General features: G+C 53.2%; 1 protein-coding gene and 1 long non-coding RNA gene across 9 annotated transcripts in view; both read right to left on the bottom strand.

Moving 5' to 3' along the window:
• Positions 1–4,228: 4,228 nt before the first annotated feature.
• Positions 4,229–5,174, bottom strand: LOC142603230 (uncharacterized). Of its 2 annotated transcripts, none has more exons than XR_012837111.1 (3): positions 4,991–5,174; positions 4,800–4,878; positions 4,229–4,710 (listed from the first exon to the last, which is right to left on the bottom strand). It is a non-coding gene; the product is annotated as an uncharacterized LOC142603230 (long non-coding RNA). The 2 variants fall into 2 exon arrangements; XR_012837110.1 differs by having other exon boundaries at positions 4,229–4,715.
• A 3,934-nt stretch (positions 5,175–9,108) lies between these two features.
• The window catches only part of SSUH2 (ssu-2 homolog), a 29,600-nt gene continuing 26,104 nt past the window's right edge, over positions 9,109–12,604 (bottom strand). For 6 of the 7 annotated variants that reach the window (XM_075762520.1, XM_075762522.1, XM_075762515.1 and 3 more), the window contains 2 exons: positions 11,512–11,610; positions 9,109–9,552 (listed from right to left, as the gene is read on the bottom strand). In XM_075762520.1, the coding sequence (XP_075618635.1) occupies positions 9,406–9,552; positions 11,512–11,610 (246 nt within the window). In that variant the 3' untranslated portion in view covers positions 9,109–9,405. Of the gene's footprint in view, positions 9,553–10,153; positions 10,260–11,511; positions 11,611–12,604 lie in introns of all 7 variants that reach the window. The other variant, XM_075762516.1, reaches the window with a different exon arrangement.

The following is a 12,604-nucleotide window of genomic DNA, read 5'->3' on the forward strand; positions in this document are numbered from 1 at the left end:
CATCAGATGTTATTATTTCACGCAGCTTATCCTCCGGTCTGGCTCCAGCGTGATGGTGTGCAGTTGCTGCTCTTACACTTTTCATAAAAAAGAGCTCTGGGACCACACGACCGTTCACAGCACTTCCAGGGCGCCGGGTAACTTTCAGCTGGATTTCAACTTTCTCATTTTTAACTGCAATTTTTAATGGCGGCTGAGCAAATGTCAGTTATAGTGATGAAAGGAATTTTTTTTCTGATTTACTGCATAAAACAGAATTTGCAACCTGCCAAGGCCTGCTCCAGAGGCAGGTTCCTCATTTTGCACTAACTTTATAGGAGTGCTGTTACACCGTGTGCCTCTGAGGATGAACATCATCCCAGCGGTTCCTTTGTTCTGTTTGTTTTAATGCAGAAAGGAGTTCCTTTCCTTCGAGTGGCTTAGAATAAAATAGAAATTTTTATTATTATTTCATACAGCTCATAAATCTTTCCCTGGTAACGTCAGCTAGCGCAGAAGCCACATCTGAAAGCGGTGCTGAAGCATCACTGAAGTTGCACCGCGCTCTGGGTGGGAGCGGAGGGACGACGCACCAGCCCACCGCAGCGGCCGCCAGCACCCGGCGCGCGTCCCACGGCTCGCAGCCGCGCGGGGCTTCGGATCCGGCCACCCACCCGCTGCCGGTGGGTGCTGCTGGGTGCCACGGGCCCCGCTCGGGACATCTGGGCGCTGTTATTTTTCTATGAATTCGAAACAAATGGAAGCAAAGAAACCGGAACCGTGACTGCAGGGTGGTCTGAGCAGTTCGATGCCTGTGCGTGCCCCCGCGAGCCTCCCCCGGGCAGGGGCAAGCAGCACCCCGGGTGCTCACAGTGCGCCGGGTGCTCCCGGCATCCCCCAGCCCCTGACGCAGCCCCCCCAGCCCAGGGAGCCGGTCGCTGAAGGGGGTCTGCGTCCCTGCGCCGGCACTGCCGCCAGGTTGTTCGGCTGGGAAAAAGCCAGCGGAGAACTGGAAAGGAAGGGAACGAGCAGAAAACCCCGGTAAAAATAAAGCGCTGACAGTAACCCGCGTGTCCTGGCCCTGCATTGAACGGCAGCTGAATGCAAAATTCCAGTTAAGTCTTGGAGTATCCAATGTAAAGTGACATGTGTGAGCCCGAATCACAGCTCTCTGTGAGAGATCCCGATTCTGGGAAACAAATTTCAAACAGTTAAGAGAAAAAATGTGGTTGAAACACTTCAATTAACTGCAGCTATCATGTTTTCTCAAATTTGCCTTGGAGCCTCCCTAGATTTTCCTCCTTAATCCCAAAATGAAATTCAATTTATTTCATATGTTCTTAGTGCCTAAACCAATTAATGTATTTTCTCATCCTTAAAAACATACTCCTTTATGATAGCAAGCCCTGTAACTAATTTGTAGTCATTTTGAACCCAAGAACTACACACAATAAAGAGTTAGAAACATTTGCTCATCTGAGAAAGGGAGGAGCTCCGCAGATGATCACACAACCTCTTTTGAGCTGCTGCCCAATTACTAATTACTCTTCTATTGCAAGGGCGGCCCTGAAGGAGCAAAAATAGCAGAGAGCAAAAGATAAAACCACTTCTCTGCTAGGCTGTGCTTTGACAGCGCTCGGACTGTACGAGCTCCCAGGAAACAAACGTGTCCTCTGTCTGGGGAAATGGAGCGACGTGGCCGGGAGTGAACTGAAAAAGGGAAAAAGAGAAAAAAAGCCTGATAATGCTGCATGCAATTGGTTACAGAATGTGCCTAATTAGTCTTTTCCTGGCACAATATTAAAGATTTGGTCTTTGTGTTGCGTTCCCCTGGTTTAGCAGGCTCTGTGAGGATGCCTCTGCCCTCCCAGCCCAACGGAGCTGGCCGGACAAGCCGGTGCTCCCAGGAACTGCAGGCCTACAACTAGTATTTGCTACGAGGGCTTGAACTGCACAGCAGCCAGGCTCTGCAGATTTGTTTCCTACGCAGAGCCCCGTGTTCAGGTCCTGCCCCGAGCCCCGGCAGGGAAACCACTGCAGGAGCAGCCTGCTGGGGCCGGTAACCGCTCTGCCCTGCGCGCGTTACCACGCGAGCGGATGCCCAGCATCGTTAGCATCTCCTTAGAAATGAAACAGCCCAGGGGAGCTGCGGAACCCTCCGTGGAGCCCGGCATATTCTGCAGGAGGTTCCCTGGCCGGTGCACTGCTGTGCTGCACTTCGCTTGGCTCTGAGCAGCGACGCAGAAATTCCCAGCCCCAGCCCCAGCGCGTTCGCCCGCAGAGCTGCCTCCTGCGGGGAGAGGCAGCAGGGTTTCCTGTGCTGAGCCTTGCATTCATTTATAAGGGCTTTTTTCCTTCCCGTGTGCACGTGGGAGAGGTATTTCCTTGTTTTTTCATAGGGCAGGGTGAGCATGGCGAGCTGATGTCTTCACCATCAGAGCCGCTCCGTGTCAAAAATAGATGCAAGAAGTCAAGGGGACCCAACACCCATGGACTTACCAAAGCGATTACTGCATTTCTTGCTGCTGCTTCGTGAATATTGCCCCAAAAATGGAATTTTTTTTAAATGTTTTTCTGCTCTCTAGGTTCTCATTATAAATGGTCGGAGCAGCTTACATTAGAAAATGTGCTTTATCTTCCTTGTTGTCTCCCTGGCAGGGTCCTGTTTGGGCTCTGGTGGCACCTGCAGCAGCTCCACATCCCCACCCAAAAGCTGACCGTGACCCCAAGGCTGCCCTGCTCCCTTTCCCCTCAGGACACGTCCCCGAGCCGGGGTGTTCGTCGCCCACAAGGTACCGGGCACTGACACGTAGCGTTTCCTGAGGCGGGAGTGAAGGAGCATCCGAGAGCGATGGGCGCTGTGCTGCCCGGTCCCAGCTGGTGGTGATGGACATCCCAAACTAAACAGTCCTCAGCCAGTTTATTGCCGGAAATACCAGCAGCACGAGCTGGCAAAACCACTTCTTGTAATAAAATGACTCAGATTAATTCTTAAATGTAGCGAAGTAAATTAGTTTATCTCTTAGGAGTCATTAATATGCGGTTTTGTTTTGTTTGGGTTTATGCAATCGGGAAATATCCCTAACCCAGAAATATCCCACTTAATCTGATTTTTCAAAATTAATCTTCTTTTTATTTCTAATTAGCTCTTGGCACAGGATTTTTTTATAGTGGGGTTTCAGCCAAAAGGAGATTTATAGAGTTGGGCTGTGAATTTCTGACGTGGCAAGAAGAAAGTTCCGGAGTAGGGAAATAAAGCCAGTTGTCCCAAGGCATCCCAAGGAAATAAAGCCGGTCGGCCCATGCCATCCCAGCGCAGCATCAGGTCTGCCAGGCAGCAGAGCTGGGAGCACCGGCACGGAGAACAGCCCCGCTGCCTGCAAACACACAACGGCAGCACTTGGGTAGCAGTTTCGTAGCCCGTCCCCGTGGGAGAACGCCTCGTTCCCTGCGGGGAATAATCGACAGCTAAGGTGCCAGTCTCACTGTCACGCATTTTCGGGACCGGTGTTGCCCTTCCAGCCAGAGCTGGCAGGCAAGAACAACCAGCTGCCGAGCGGTCGACAGCTACGATGCTTGGTGAGTGGGACAGTGACAGAAAACCAGGCGGGTGATCTTCTGACAAGGCTGGGAACGGTCTGACGTTGTACGTGTGGGTTACTCGGTAAAAAAACGGAGTTTGGGGGGAGCGGGATTTGGAACAGAAACCTTCGTGGAAGCTGTGAAACTGGTTTATTGTTATTCCAAGGGCAAAAGATGTCTGGCTTGTACCGGAGGAAATAGCACCTCTAATTTACTGCAGAGCTGCCACCAATTGACTTGGTCTCGTCACCAGTCGATGTTGCTGCCAGACGGGCCAGGGCCGCAGGGCGGGCAGGGAGAGGAAAATTACCAACATGGAAAAAACCCACCTCGCTGCAGCCCGCAGAGCCGGAGCCGATGCTCCATCACCGGGAGCTGCTGCGGGCCAGCCGAGCCGCCGCTCTGCCATGAGAAGCGGCGCTGACGCGGTACCGACATCCCCTGCGTGCTCGGTGACACGCCGTGTCCGATGGCGATGGGGGTGAGCGGGGGCTCAGCGGGTCGCATGGTCCGTTGTCATTTACACACGCCCCGGCAGGACTCGCACGCTTGCCGGGTACCAGCGGCAGAGCCCCGGTGCATCCCAGTCTTGGTGCGTGGAGCACACTCCCTTCAAACACAGCCCCCCCCGCTGCTTGGGGTGCCCTGCCACCCCCGGGTCCCTGCCGGGAGGGGGTGCTGGCCCCGTGCCCCCTGCCTGCCCCGGCACAGCGGCTCCTTGTCCTGCTGTGCAGGCACTCGCTGGGCGATAGCTGTTTGATCGACTGCTTGCTGGGTGATGTCACCGGAATCGCAGAGAGGAAAAGGCCAAATAAGGGCAGCGGTTTAGTGAAAATATGTCCTAAAATGGGAGTTTGACTGATGATCAGCAAATGCAAAACATAGATATGATATTACCATGTTGAGAGCACAGAGCCCCAGATGCTGGAAAAAACCCTCCAGGACCCGGAAAGATGAGAGAAGCAGCAGCCTGATGCGTGCAGCTCTCTACGCAGAAGCGGGCTGTGCCGGGACGTCGGTGTGTGAGGAGCCTCGGTGCTGAGACGATGGACAGATCGATGCAGGGAGAATATTTTTTTCCTGGGAAGATATTGGTTTTTGAAGAGCGTCTTCAGTATGCTTTTGGCTTTTCAATGTAAAGCAATGAACCTGCTCTAGTGGATAGAAGAAATGTTATTTTAAAGGTGCTGGAAGCAAAAACATATGGAGGGGGCTGCAGGGAGGGGGGCCAAACCCACCCTGAATCCATCAGCTTCTGTCCTCTGCGATGCTGCTCTGCCCTGTCACAGAACAGAAGGGTAGGAGCTGGAAGCACGACTGCTGTGACCAATTTGTCCTGTGTATTGGATGAAATTGCAAAAGATCAAACTTGTTCTATAAACCCTCAAAGACTTGGGGAGCAGGGAAGGGGGGGAAGCTTTGGACTCACCCAGCAGAGTTTCTCCCTTCGTCGCAGATGGGGCCCCCACCGAGGGGTTACTCAGACACGTGCTGCAGCGGCTGAAGTAAGAATCGGCTCGAGCAAACCTTGTGCTCAAGCCGCAGCCTGCGCCCGTGGCGGTTCTTACCCCGGGCGGCTGCACAGGGCGCGTGTGCTCGGGAGCAGGCTGGGCAAAGTCCCGGGCAAGGAGATACCAAGGGACTAGCCAAGGCCCCCCGAACCCCCCAGCTGTGGTGCTGGAGAACATGAGGGGAAGGGATGGCTGAAGATGGCCACCCTTAGGTGCTGAGCCCAAACAGCACCTCCGACAGTCCGGCCAGACTGGGTGCCTCTGCTCGCACCCGGCAGGGCCTTACAAAGCTTCGCTTTCTTTAAAACACAGGATAAGGATGTCAGCATCATCAAGTTTCTTTCCTCGTTCCCATGCAGCATTAATAATAAACATAGTAGTGCAGTTATTAATAGCAGTAACGACCATCCTCTCTGCTAGGGAAGATGCTGAGCACAGGCTGGCAGGCGGAGCAGAGCGGAGCGCAGAGCTCTGCTTCCCTTCGCCCTGGCAGGGGCAAGCCAGCGCCCCAGGAATTTTGCAGTTTCCTGTGAAAGAGGGCCTGCTCATTCATCAAGCATTGAAAAGTGTGCTCCAGCCAAGAATGTATTTATTTTTGGTCTAAATATAGTTGAAGTTCTATTAAAAAAACACCAGGAATGGCAGGACTCCCACCCCAAGGCGGTCATGGGGGGGATGACACCCGACGGTGGGTGTCGGTCCCTCGTTCCCACGTGTGCCGTCACCCAGGGATGCTCATCCCCCCGGCTGGGTAACGGGTGAGCAGGGGGACCGGCACCCAGCACCTGGAAGGGCTGATGGCCCCGCTGCCCCCCCCCCAGCCTCTGGCTGCTCCCGCTGCCCCCCTCCTGTGCCGCCCAGGTAAGGCAGCGGTGGCCGCAGCCGTTCCCCGAGCACGGGGACGCAGGCAGGTTTGAGCCCTCAGCAGAAAGCAGCGAGGTGAAGGCTCCGAGATCACTTCTACAGCGAGTCATTCTGGGGCAGCGCGGGGCCGTTGCAGATGGAGCGTGTCCGACCAGCCGAACCTCTGCCCGGCGGCTGCCGCGGCAGGATCCGGGCGCTGTTTGTCAGGAGACCACTGTTTGGCCTCTTCCACCCTGGCAGCCGCAGCAGAGAGGATGAAGTTTATCTCGTGCTTCAAGAATGACTCGATGAGAGTGAAGTGGGGTTTGTATTTGTTTCTGAACAACCACTAGCAACTGCTCCGTCCAGAAGGAATCTGGCCTGATGATTATTTAGGCTATTTGGATTGCTTCTAAAGGTTATCCAAACTGTCTGGTCCTTCTCTGTTGGTGGCTCAGAAGAAAAACACCCTCCTTCCTTTCCTCTTTACCCTGATGGTGTTGTGTGGTCTTCTCAAATGGCAAGGTACCCTCCGGCAGCCTCCGGTCCAGACCTCCGCAGAGGACGGGACCCTGCCTGGGGATGGCTGCCGGGTGCCTTTCCCCGCTAGCCGGTCACCGTAGGGCAGGATGGCTCCCCGAGGAGCCAGCCCACTGCTGCCCCATCTCCCGGTCCCAGCCTGTGCCTGCAGCATCCCGGGGCTGAGCTTCAGCACCTCCCGTATCCCCCTTCTCGCCTGCCAGCCCTAACCCCTGACGTATGGGAGCCATTTCCAGCTCCTGCTGTGCTCTGCTGTTGGTGGTGTTCTTCTCAGGGATTTACCTTCTGTGTGTGCACCAAGTGGTACCATGTCTATGCCGATGTGCAGCAGTTTAGGTCTCCCCGCGGGTTTTGGTGCCCAGCTGCAGGCTGAACTCCGGGGCGCTGGAGCCGTGGTGGGAGCAGGGGCCACAGCTCAGCTCTCAGGCGGGTTTAACCCTTCAAACAAGACAAACCCACACCCTGGCTGTGGCTGCAGAGACTCCAGCGAAGCTCCTGCATGCGATCAGCATGGGATCTGCATGGAATCATAGGAACATAGAAGCAATGACCAGGGCTGGTGGTTCCTCAGGTCCTGCAGCTCTTCCCAGGGGACCCCAGCACCAACGCCGGCACCCACTGCCCTGCGCTGCCTGGGCCACCCGTACCATGAGCCACAGGATCAGCTCCTCAGGTCATTTTTCAGCCCTATGCAGGTCAGGGACTTGTTTAACCCGAGTAAGGCTGGACTAAAACTGCATTAGATGCATCTGCCTAAAACAATCCGTCACTGCCAGGCGGGCAGCGTGCTTGGTTTATGTGCTGGCCTGCTCCACTGCACCTGGCTATAGAACATGCACATATATCTATATGTGAGTGCACACACACTTATATGTATATGCTTTTTTATATATATATGAGAAGGAACAACTTTACATGTGCATCCTGCAGTGCTGTCTAGGGAAACCCACTCTTACCTCCTTTGTGCTCTGGAGTCTCGAAGCTCTGAAATGAAGGGTTTGCCAAAAACAGAAGGGACATCCTTGTGGATTTTTAAAGATTGAAGAAACTTTTGATAGGAACAGTTTGGGTGTTGTTCTGGGGCACACTTATATGGCCATGCATAGGGTAAAGAGCCAGTCCAGAATTAGCCATCCAAAAACCCCTTTAAAATACGTGTTTTCATGAGAAGGCTGTTAGTGCCCGGGTTCCCTCCTGCCGCAGAGCACTGGGTGGCCGTGGCAGAGGCCCCTCGGAGCCCCCAACCCCAGAGAACAGGCTGCAGAGGGGCACATCTTCCACACTGCCCTGCCCCTCCGTTCCCGTTTGCCCATGGCTCTCAGCATCCTGCCCGAGCGAGGCCTCAGAGCACGTGGGCACGGAGCTCCTGCTGGCAAAATCCCCCGGTAAAACCGGGTGGGCGATGGGCTGAACCAGCTGTGATCTAACAGCCCAGCACCCCCAGCCTGGGGGCTCGGAGCCACCCTGGGGGCAGCCTCGGTGCGGGGCTGATGCAGGAGAGCATCGCTCTGTGCCAGGGGCGGCTCTGCCTGTGTCTCCCCCCACAGCAAAATCAGCAAAGCTCCTCTCTCCCTCTCATCTTCTCTGTTCACACATTAGCAGAAGCCATGGGTTGGTTTTGGGTTTTTTCATTTTAGAAATAGCATTAGAAAACACTTCCTTTACAAAGTAATTTTCAACTCACTTGTTTAAAATTTGTTGGCTGCTAAATGTCTTTCCCCAGTCATTTTCTCCTTACTCTCACCCCTCACAATCCCCACCCAAGCTGACGTATAGCTCTTTATCTTTCAAAGCTTTCCCAGCCCCCGGAGCCATTTCTGCGTGTGGATTTTGCAGGGAAAAGCTCCTAACTCAGCCACGCTCCAACGACAGGAGCGCCGGGCGGCAGGCGAGCACACCCCACGGGATGCAGCAGTCTGTTGGGGGCTGCCAATACCACCCATGCAAAACCCCCCCGCAAGGCCCCAGACAGCACTGGAACTATGTAAAAAATCACGGGGGAGCTGAGGAGGGTTCTTTGGTTTGTTTTTAAGTACAAGTGTCAGTGTCTCTGCTTGCTTGCACATTTCTGAACTTTCTAGGGTCTGTTTGCTTCATCTCCTCAAGCTCTATGCTGCAAACACAAGTGTTTGCACTAAAACTAAATCAGCCTTAAACCCAAAGCGAGCCGAGGTTCTCCTCCGGGCTTTGCTGAGATAGATGTTGCAAGGCTGGTGATAAAGAAGAGAAAGGGGAGGACGCGGCAGAACTGCCTCCTGCGGGCACCAGAGCCCTTGTCTGGATGGGGCCTGGGAGCGGGTGCTGTCCCCAGGGGCAGAGCTTGTGTCCCCCAGCCCAGGGGCACAGGGTGACCCCACGTCCGCCCCCAAGCTCCTGCTCTCTGCATCCCTGCAGCCGCCCAGGGCATCGCACGCAACACGTACCCCGCAAGAGCCTTTCAGTCTTAGACGATAATTTTCGTATTGGTACAGCCACCCCTCAGATGGCGTTACTGGGTATTTTAAAATGAAATCTTTTAACATTAGATTTGCTAATTGGATAGATTTTGAAATATATCATTATAGATTATGTAGTAAACTTGGGAAAACCGACAAATAAAACGGGCAAAGAAAGGCACTAGTCATAAACCGCATAGCTGGACTGAAAACGGCTCTGTCAATGTGCATCACTTTAATGACACAGCATTGCAACAGGAAAGGAAAACATCCACGGGGGGGGGAAATCTTTACCCAAAGGCCTGATCCTGGTCCCGGCTCTGAGATACCAGTGGTTTGGAGAGAGAGGTGTCGTGGTTTTCTTCCCCTTTTCCATTCTGTCTGCAGTCCTCTGCTGCAGACACAAGCACAGCCAGCACGGTGGGAAAGGTCCTGGAGCATCCCGAGTCCCGGCCGGCGCAGGGGCTCGCTGGGCGATTGCTGCCGTAACCGTGCTGTTCTCCCCACGCCGAGTCTCAGACGATGGTGCAGCCGCAGCAGCACCGCTCGGGGTAGTCCAGCGCATACACCTTGTTTTCGAGCCCATAGATGTAGTAGAGGTAAGGCTTCCCTGCATACTGGTAGTGAACTTCTGTGATGGGGATTAACTCAATTGTTTGACGCTGGGGAAGGAAAGGAAAAGCTCAAATTAAATAAGCAGCGTGGAGCAGACGCTGTGTCCCGCCTTAGACCAACACATCCAAGCTTTTAGCCACCAGCCCTGCAGGTGTGAGAAAGCTGCTGCTTTGTGAAGGGGAAAAGAAAATCTGATGGAGATCAACCAGCCCATCACTACAGCCATCAAAAAATTTCCTAGCAGCAGCTGGCACGTTTTGGCCCTTGTACACTAGACCATTTTTACTGCGTTTATAGCTATTTAAGCTAATTCCCTAAATCCTTTAAGCCCCTGTTTCCAGTCCTCAGTGCGTTAGCCTATGCCCCTGTCTCATGTGTGGTGGAGGTCTGTGTGTGAACGCGGTTCCCTGTCCTTGTCCCGAGATCACGGGGCAGCCGCGGGAGTCTGGCTGTGCACCAGCCAACGCTGGCGGTGGGGGTGAATCGCCACCTTTGTGGACACCACTGTCCCCTGGAAGCAGGAAGAGATGTTGGTGACGGCCGCACTGTGCTGTGTTACTGCAGCAGAAATTGCTGCAGATTTAACTCCTGCGGCTCTGCTGCCTTCCCTGTCTGAGGGGGAAGGAAGCTGCTTTCATCTCCACTTACCTGGTAACTATTATTCATGGCTGAGTTACAGGAGATAGGCTGGTATCCGTGCTGCGGTGGCACCTTCTCTCCTCATGGAGAGCCCTGCTTTGCTCCTTCCTTTCCTCTGCAGAAAGAGTTTGCAATTCCTGCCTTTCCCTAACACCCACCAGACCCAAGTTTTGGTGAATTCTTCACCCATGATCAGCCAGGACCGGAGCAGAGCGGAGCCCCGAGCAGCCAGGACAACCACAGCATCACGGAGCAGCAGCGACCGTGCACGGAGCCGAGGGGCAGGTACCCACCCCGGCTCTCACCTCCTCTTGCAGTTACACACACAGTCTCTGTTTTAAATAAAGCCCAGTGAGCCCAGCAAAGCCTGCCGGGCTCCAGCCCCTCTACCCCCAGAGGGTACCTCTGGTCCTGATATTTACCTCCAACACACGGCCAATGTCGTAAGAAACTAGAATAGTGTCAGCCAAGCCAAGAAGAAGAGATTTATACCTCCCCCCTCCAGCTTTTTCCAAAAGATGCTGATTATTAAGCGGAAGAACTTCAGCCAACGACAAGCGGAGGGGATGAAAAATTCAGTGGTGGGAAAAGCGCCGGCAGAAGGCAACCCGGATCAGCACAAATACCATGTGGTGCCGGGCGTTTGGCAGGGCGGGAGGTTTTCAGCACCTGCTTTCCCATACAGCTAGAGGATGCTTTGGCTGGTGTGCAGCAATCTAGTGAACAAACTGCCTTTGATGCTGAGAAGTGGAAATTATAGGCTGGAATTAAGTTGGAAGGCAGAAATTTGCCAAAGAGCTGGTTTTGACAGACCACATGGAAAATCAAAACATCTCCCTTTAAGTTTATTTTGGTCTTTCCGTTCACTTGCATTTTTAATGTGAAACCTTGTCTTTCCTGTGGGTGAAAAGACAGTATGTTCTAGCTAAACTTTTGCATTTGCAACCACATTTATAATAGCAACACCAGAGATTACAACACTCTAGCGAGATTCAGATGGAGTGGAATCCTAATGTTTATTCAAAATTAGCTTCTAAGACAAAAATAGTGGTACTAAATAATGCTTGCGAGGGCTTTGAAAAGGTAAAAGGAAAAATAATAACCACAGTCACCTTTATCTTTCAATACATTTCTAAAAAATTATATCCCTGGTATTTCACTTGATACGTAAGATTTGTTAATTAGAATTTCTTTTTCATTTGCTAAAGATCACCTCTAAATAAAAAATTAAACCGGTTACTATTCTGAACATCTTATTGTGTCTAACCGAGCTCACGAACGAGCCATCATTAGCCGACCCGCGGGCGCAGGGGTGCGCAGCGGACGGGGGGGACGCGCAGGCGGCTCCGCTCCCGGCTCCCCCTTACCTGCCGGAGGATGCGGGCAAAGGCCGCGCTGTGCTCTGCGATGGCTCGCTGCGAGGCCAGGGAGATCTCGGGATCGGGAAAGTTGATGATGGGGTACACCTGCAAGAAATAAACCCAACCATGCAAAAGAGAGACCCTGTTTGTCTGGCACAAACGTATTCCTTTCACTCGATACTGGCACGCGCAAGGAAAGACCTGGGATATAATGGCAATATACGGAGTAAATGCCAAGCTCAAAGTCCCAAAGGCGTGTCCCTCCCACCCCAGCAAAAGGTACGAGTGTTCAAAACGGGACCATGCCTCCGGACAGAGGTCAGTGCTGCCGCCGGAGCAGGACAGCACCGGGAGAGGCTGCGGCTCTGGTTAAAAACTGGCACTGGGTGACACAGACTCTGTGCCCCAACAGGACTCACCATCACCTTCTTCCAGCAGCGCAGCACTGTTCAATTTGAAAGGCTTTTAAAGCCTCTCTGTCTTCCCCCAGCATGCGGACAATTTACAGAAGAAATACCAGGCTTGTGGGCAAAGCAGAACTACTCACGAGTGCAGCTACCTCTTGCATAGCCAGGAGCAACAGCCATTTACGTGAGAGGCCCACTGATTTTAATGCTCATAGGACTTCGGATCTAAAGCATTCATTGGAGAGTGACTCAGATGCTAAAGCATCATTCAAGTCCCACAGGGATTCTGCAACACCAGATGCAAAGTCTTCACTGCAGATGCATGACGCTGAGTAATGGCTCTCTGGGGGAGAGCTGCTCCATGCTTGGATGGTGCCTATCTCCCTGTCTTGGTACATGACTAAAGTTTCTACAGGTTACTGCAAAACAACTAATAAATAATAAAATGGCACAGTTAAATCCTCACTCGCTTGCATTCGCATTTAAAAGACCCTCAAGCTGAGGACTGAGCCGTACAGAAATGGCATTGGCTGTAGGAGAGTGCTGTGTCTCAGCTGTTTTCCGACTGGTTTGCCTCAGGCTTTTACAGGTATACGGAGGCAGATTCCCCCCGGGAGCCCTGTACCACGGGAGCTGGAGGACAAGAGATGTCCAGCACTGACGAACGACTCGTCCCCACAGCAGCCCAGCGA

Source organism: Balearica regulorum, chromosome 10 (assembly GCF_011004875.1).
Source record: "Balearica regulorum gibbericeps isolate bBalReg1 chromosome 10, bBalReg1.pri, whole genome shotgun sequence".
Lineage (NCBI taxonomy): Eukaryota > Metazoa > Chordata > Aves > Gruiformes > Gruidae > Balearica > Balearica regulorum.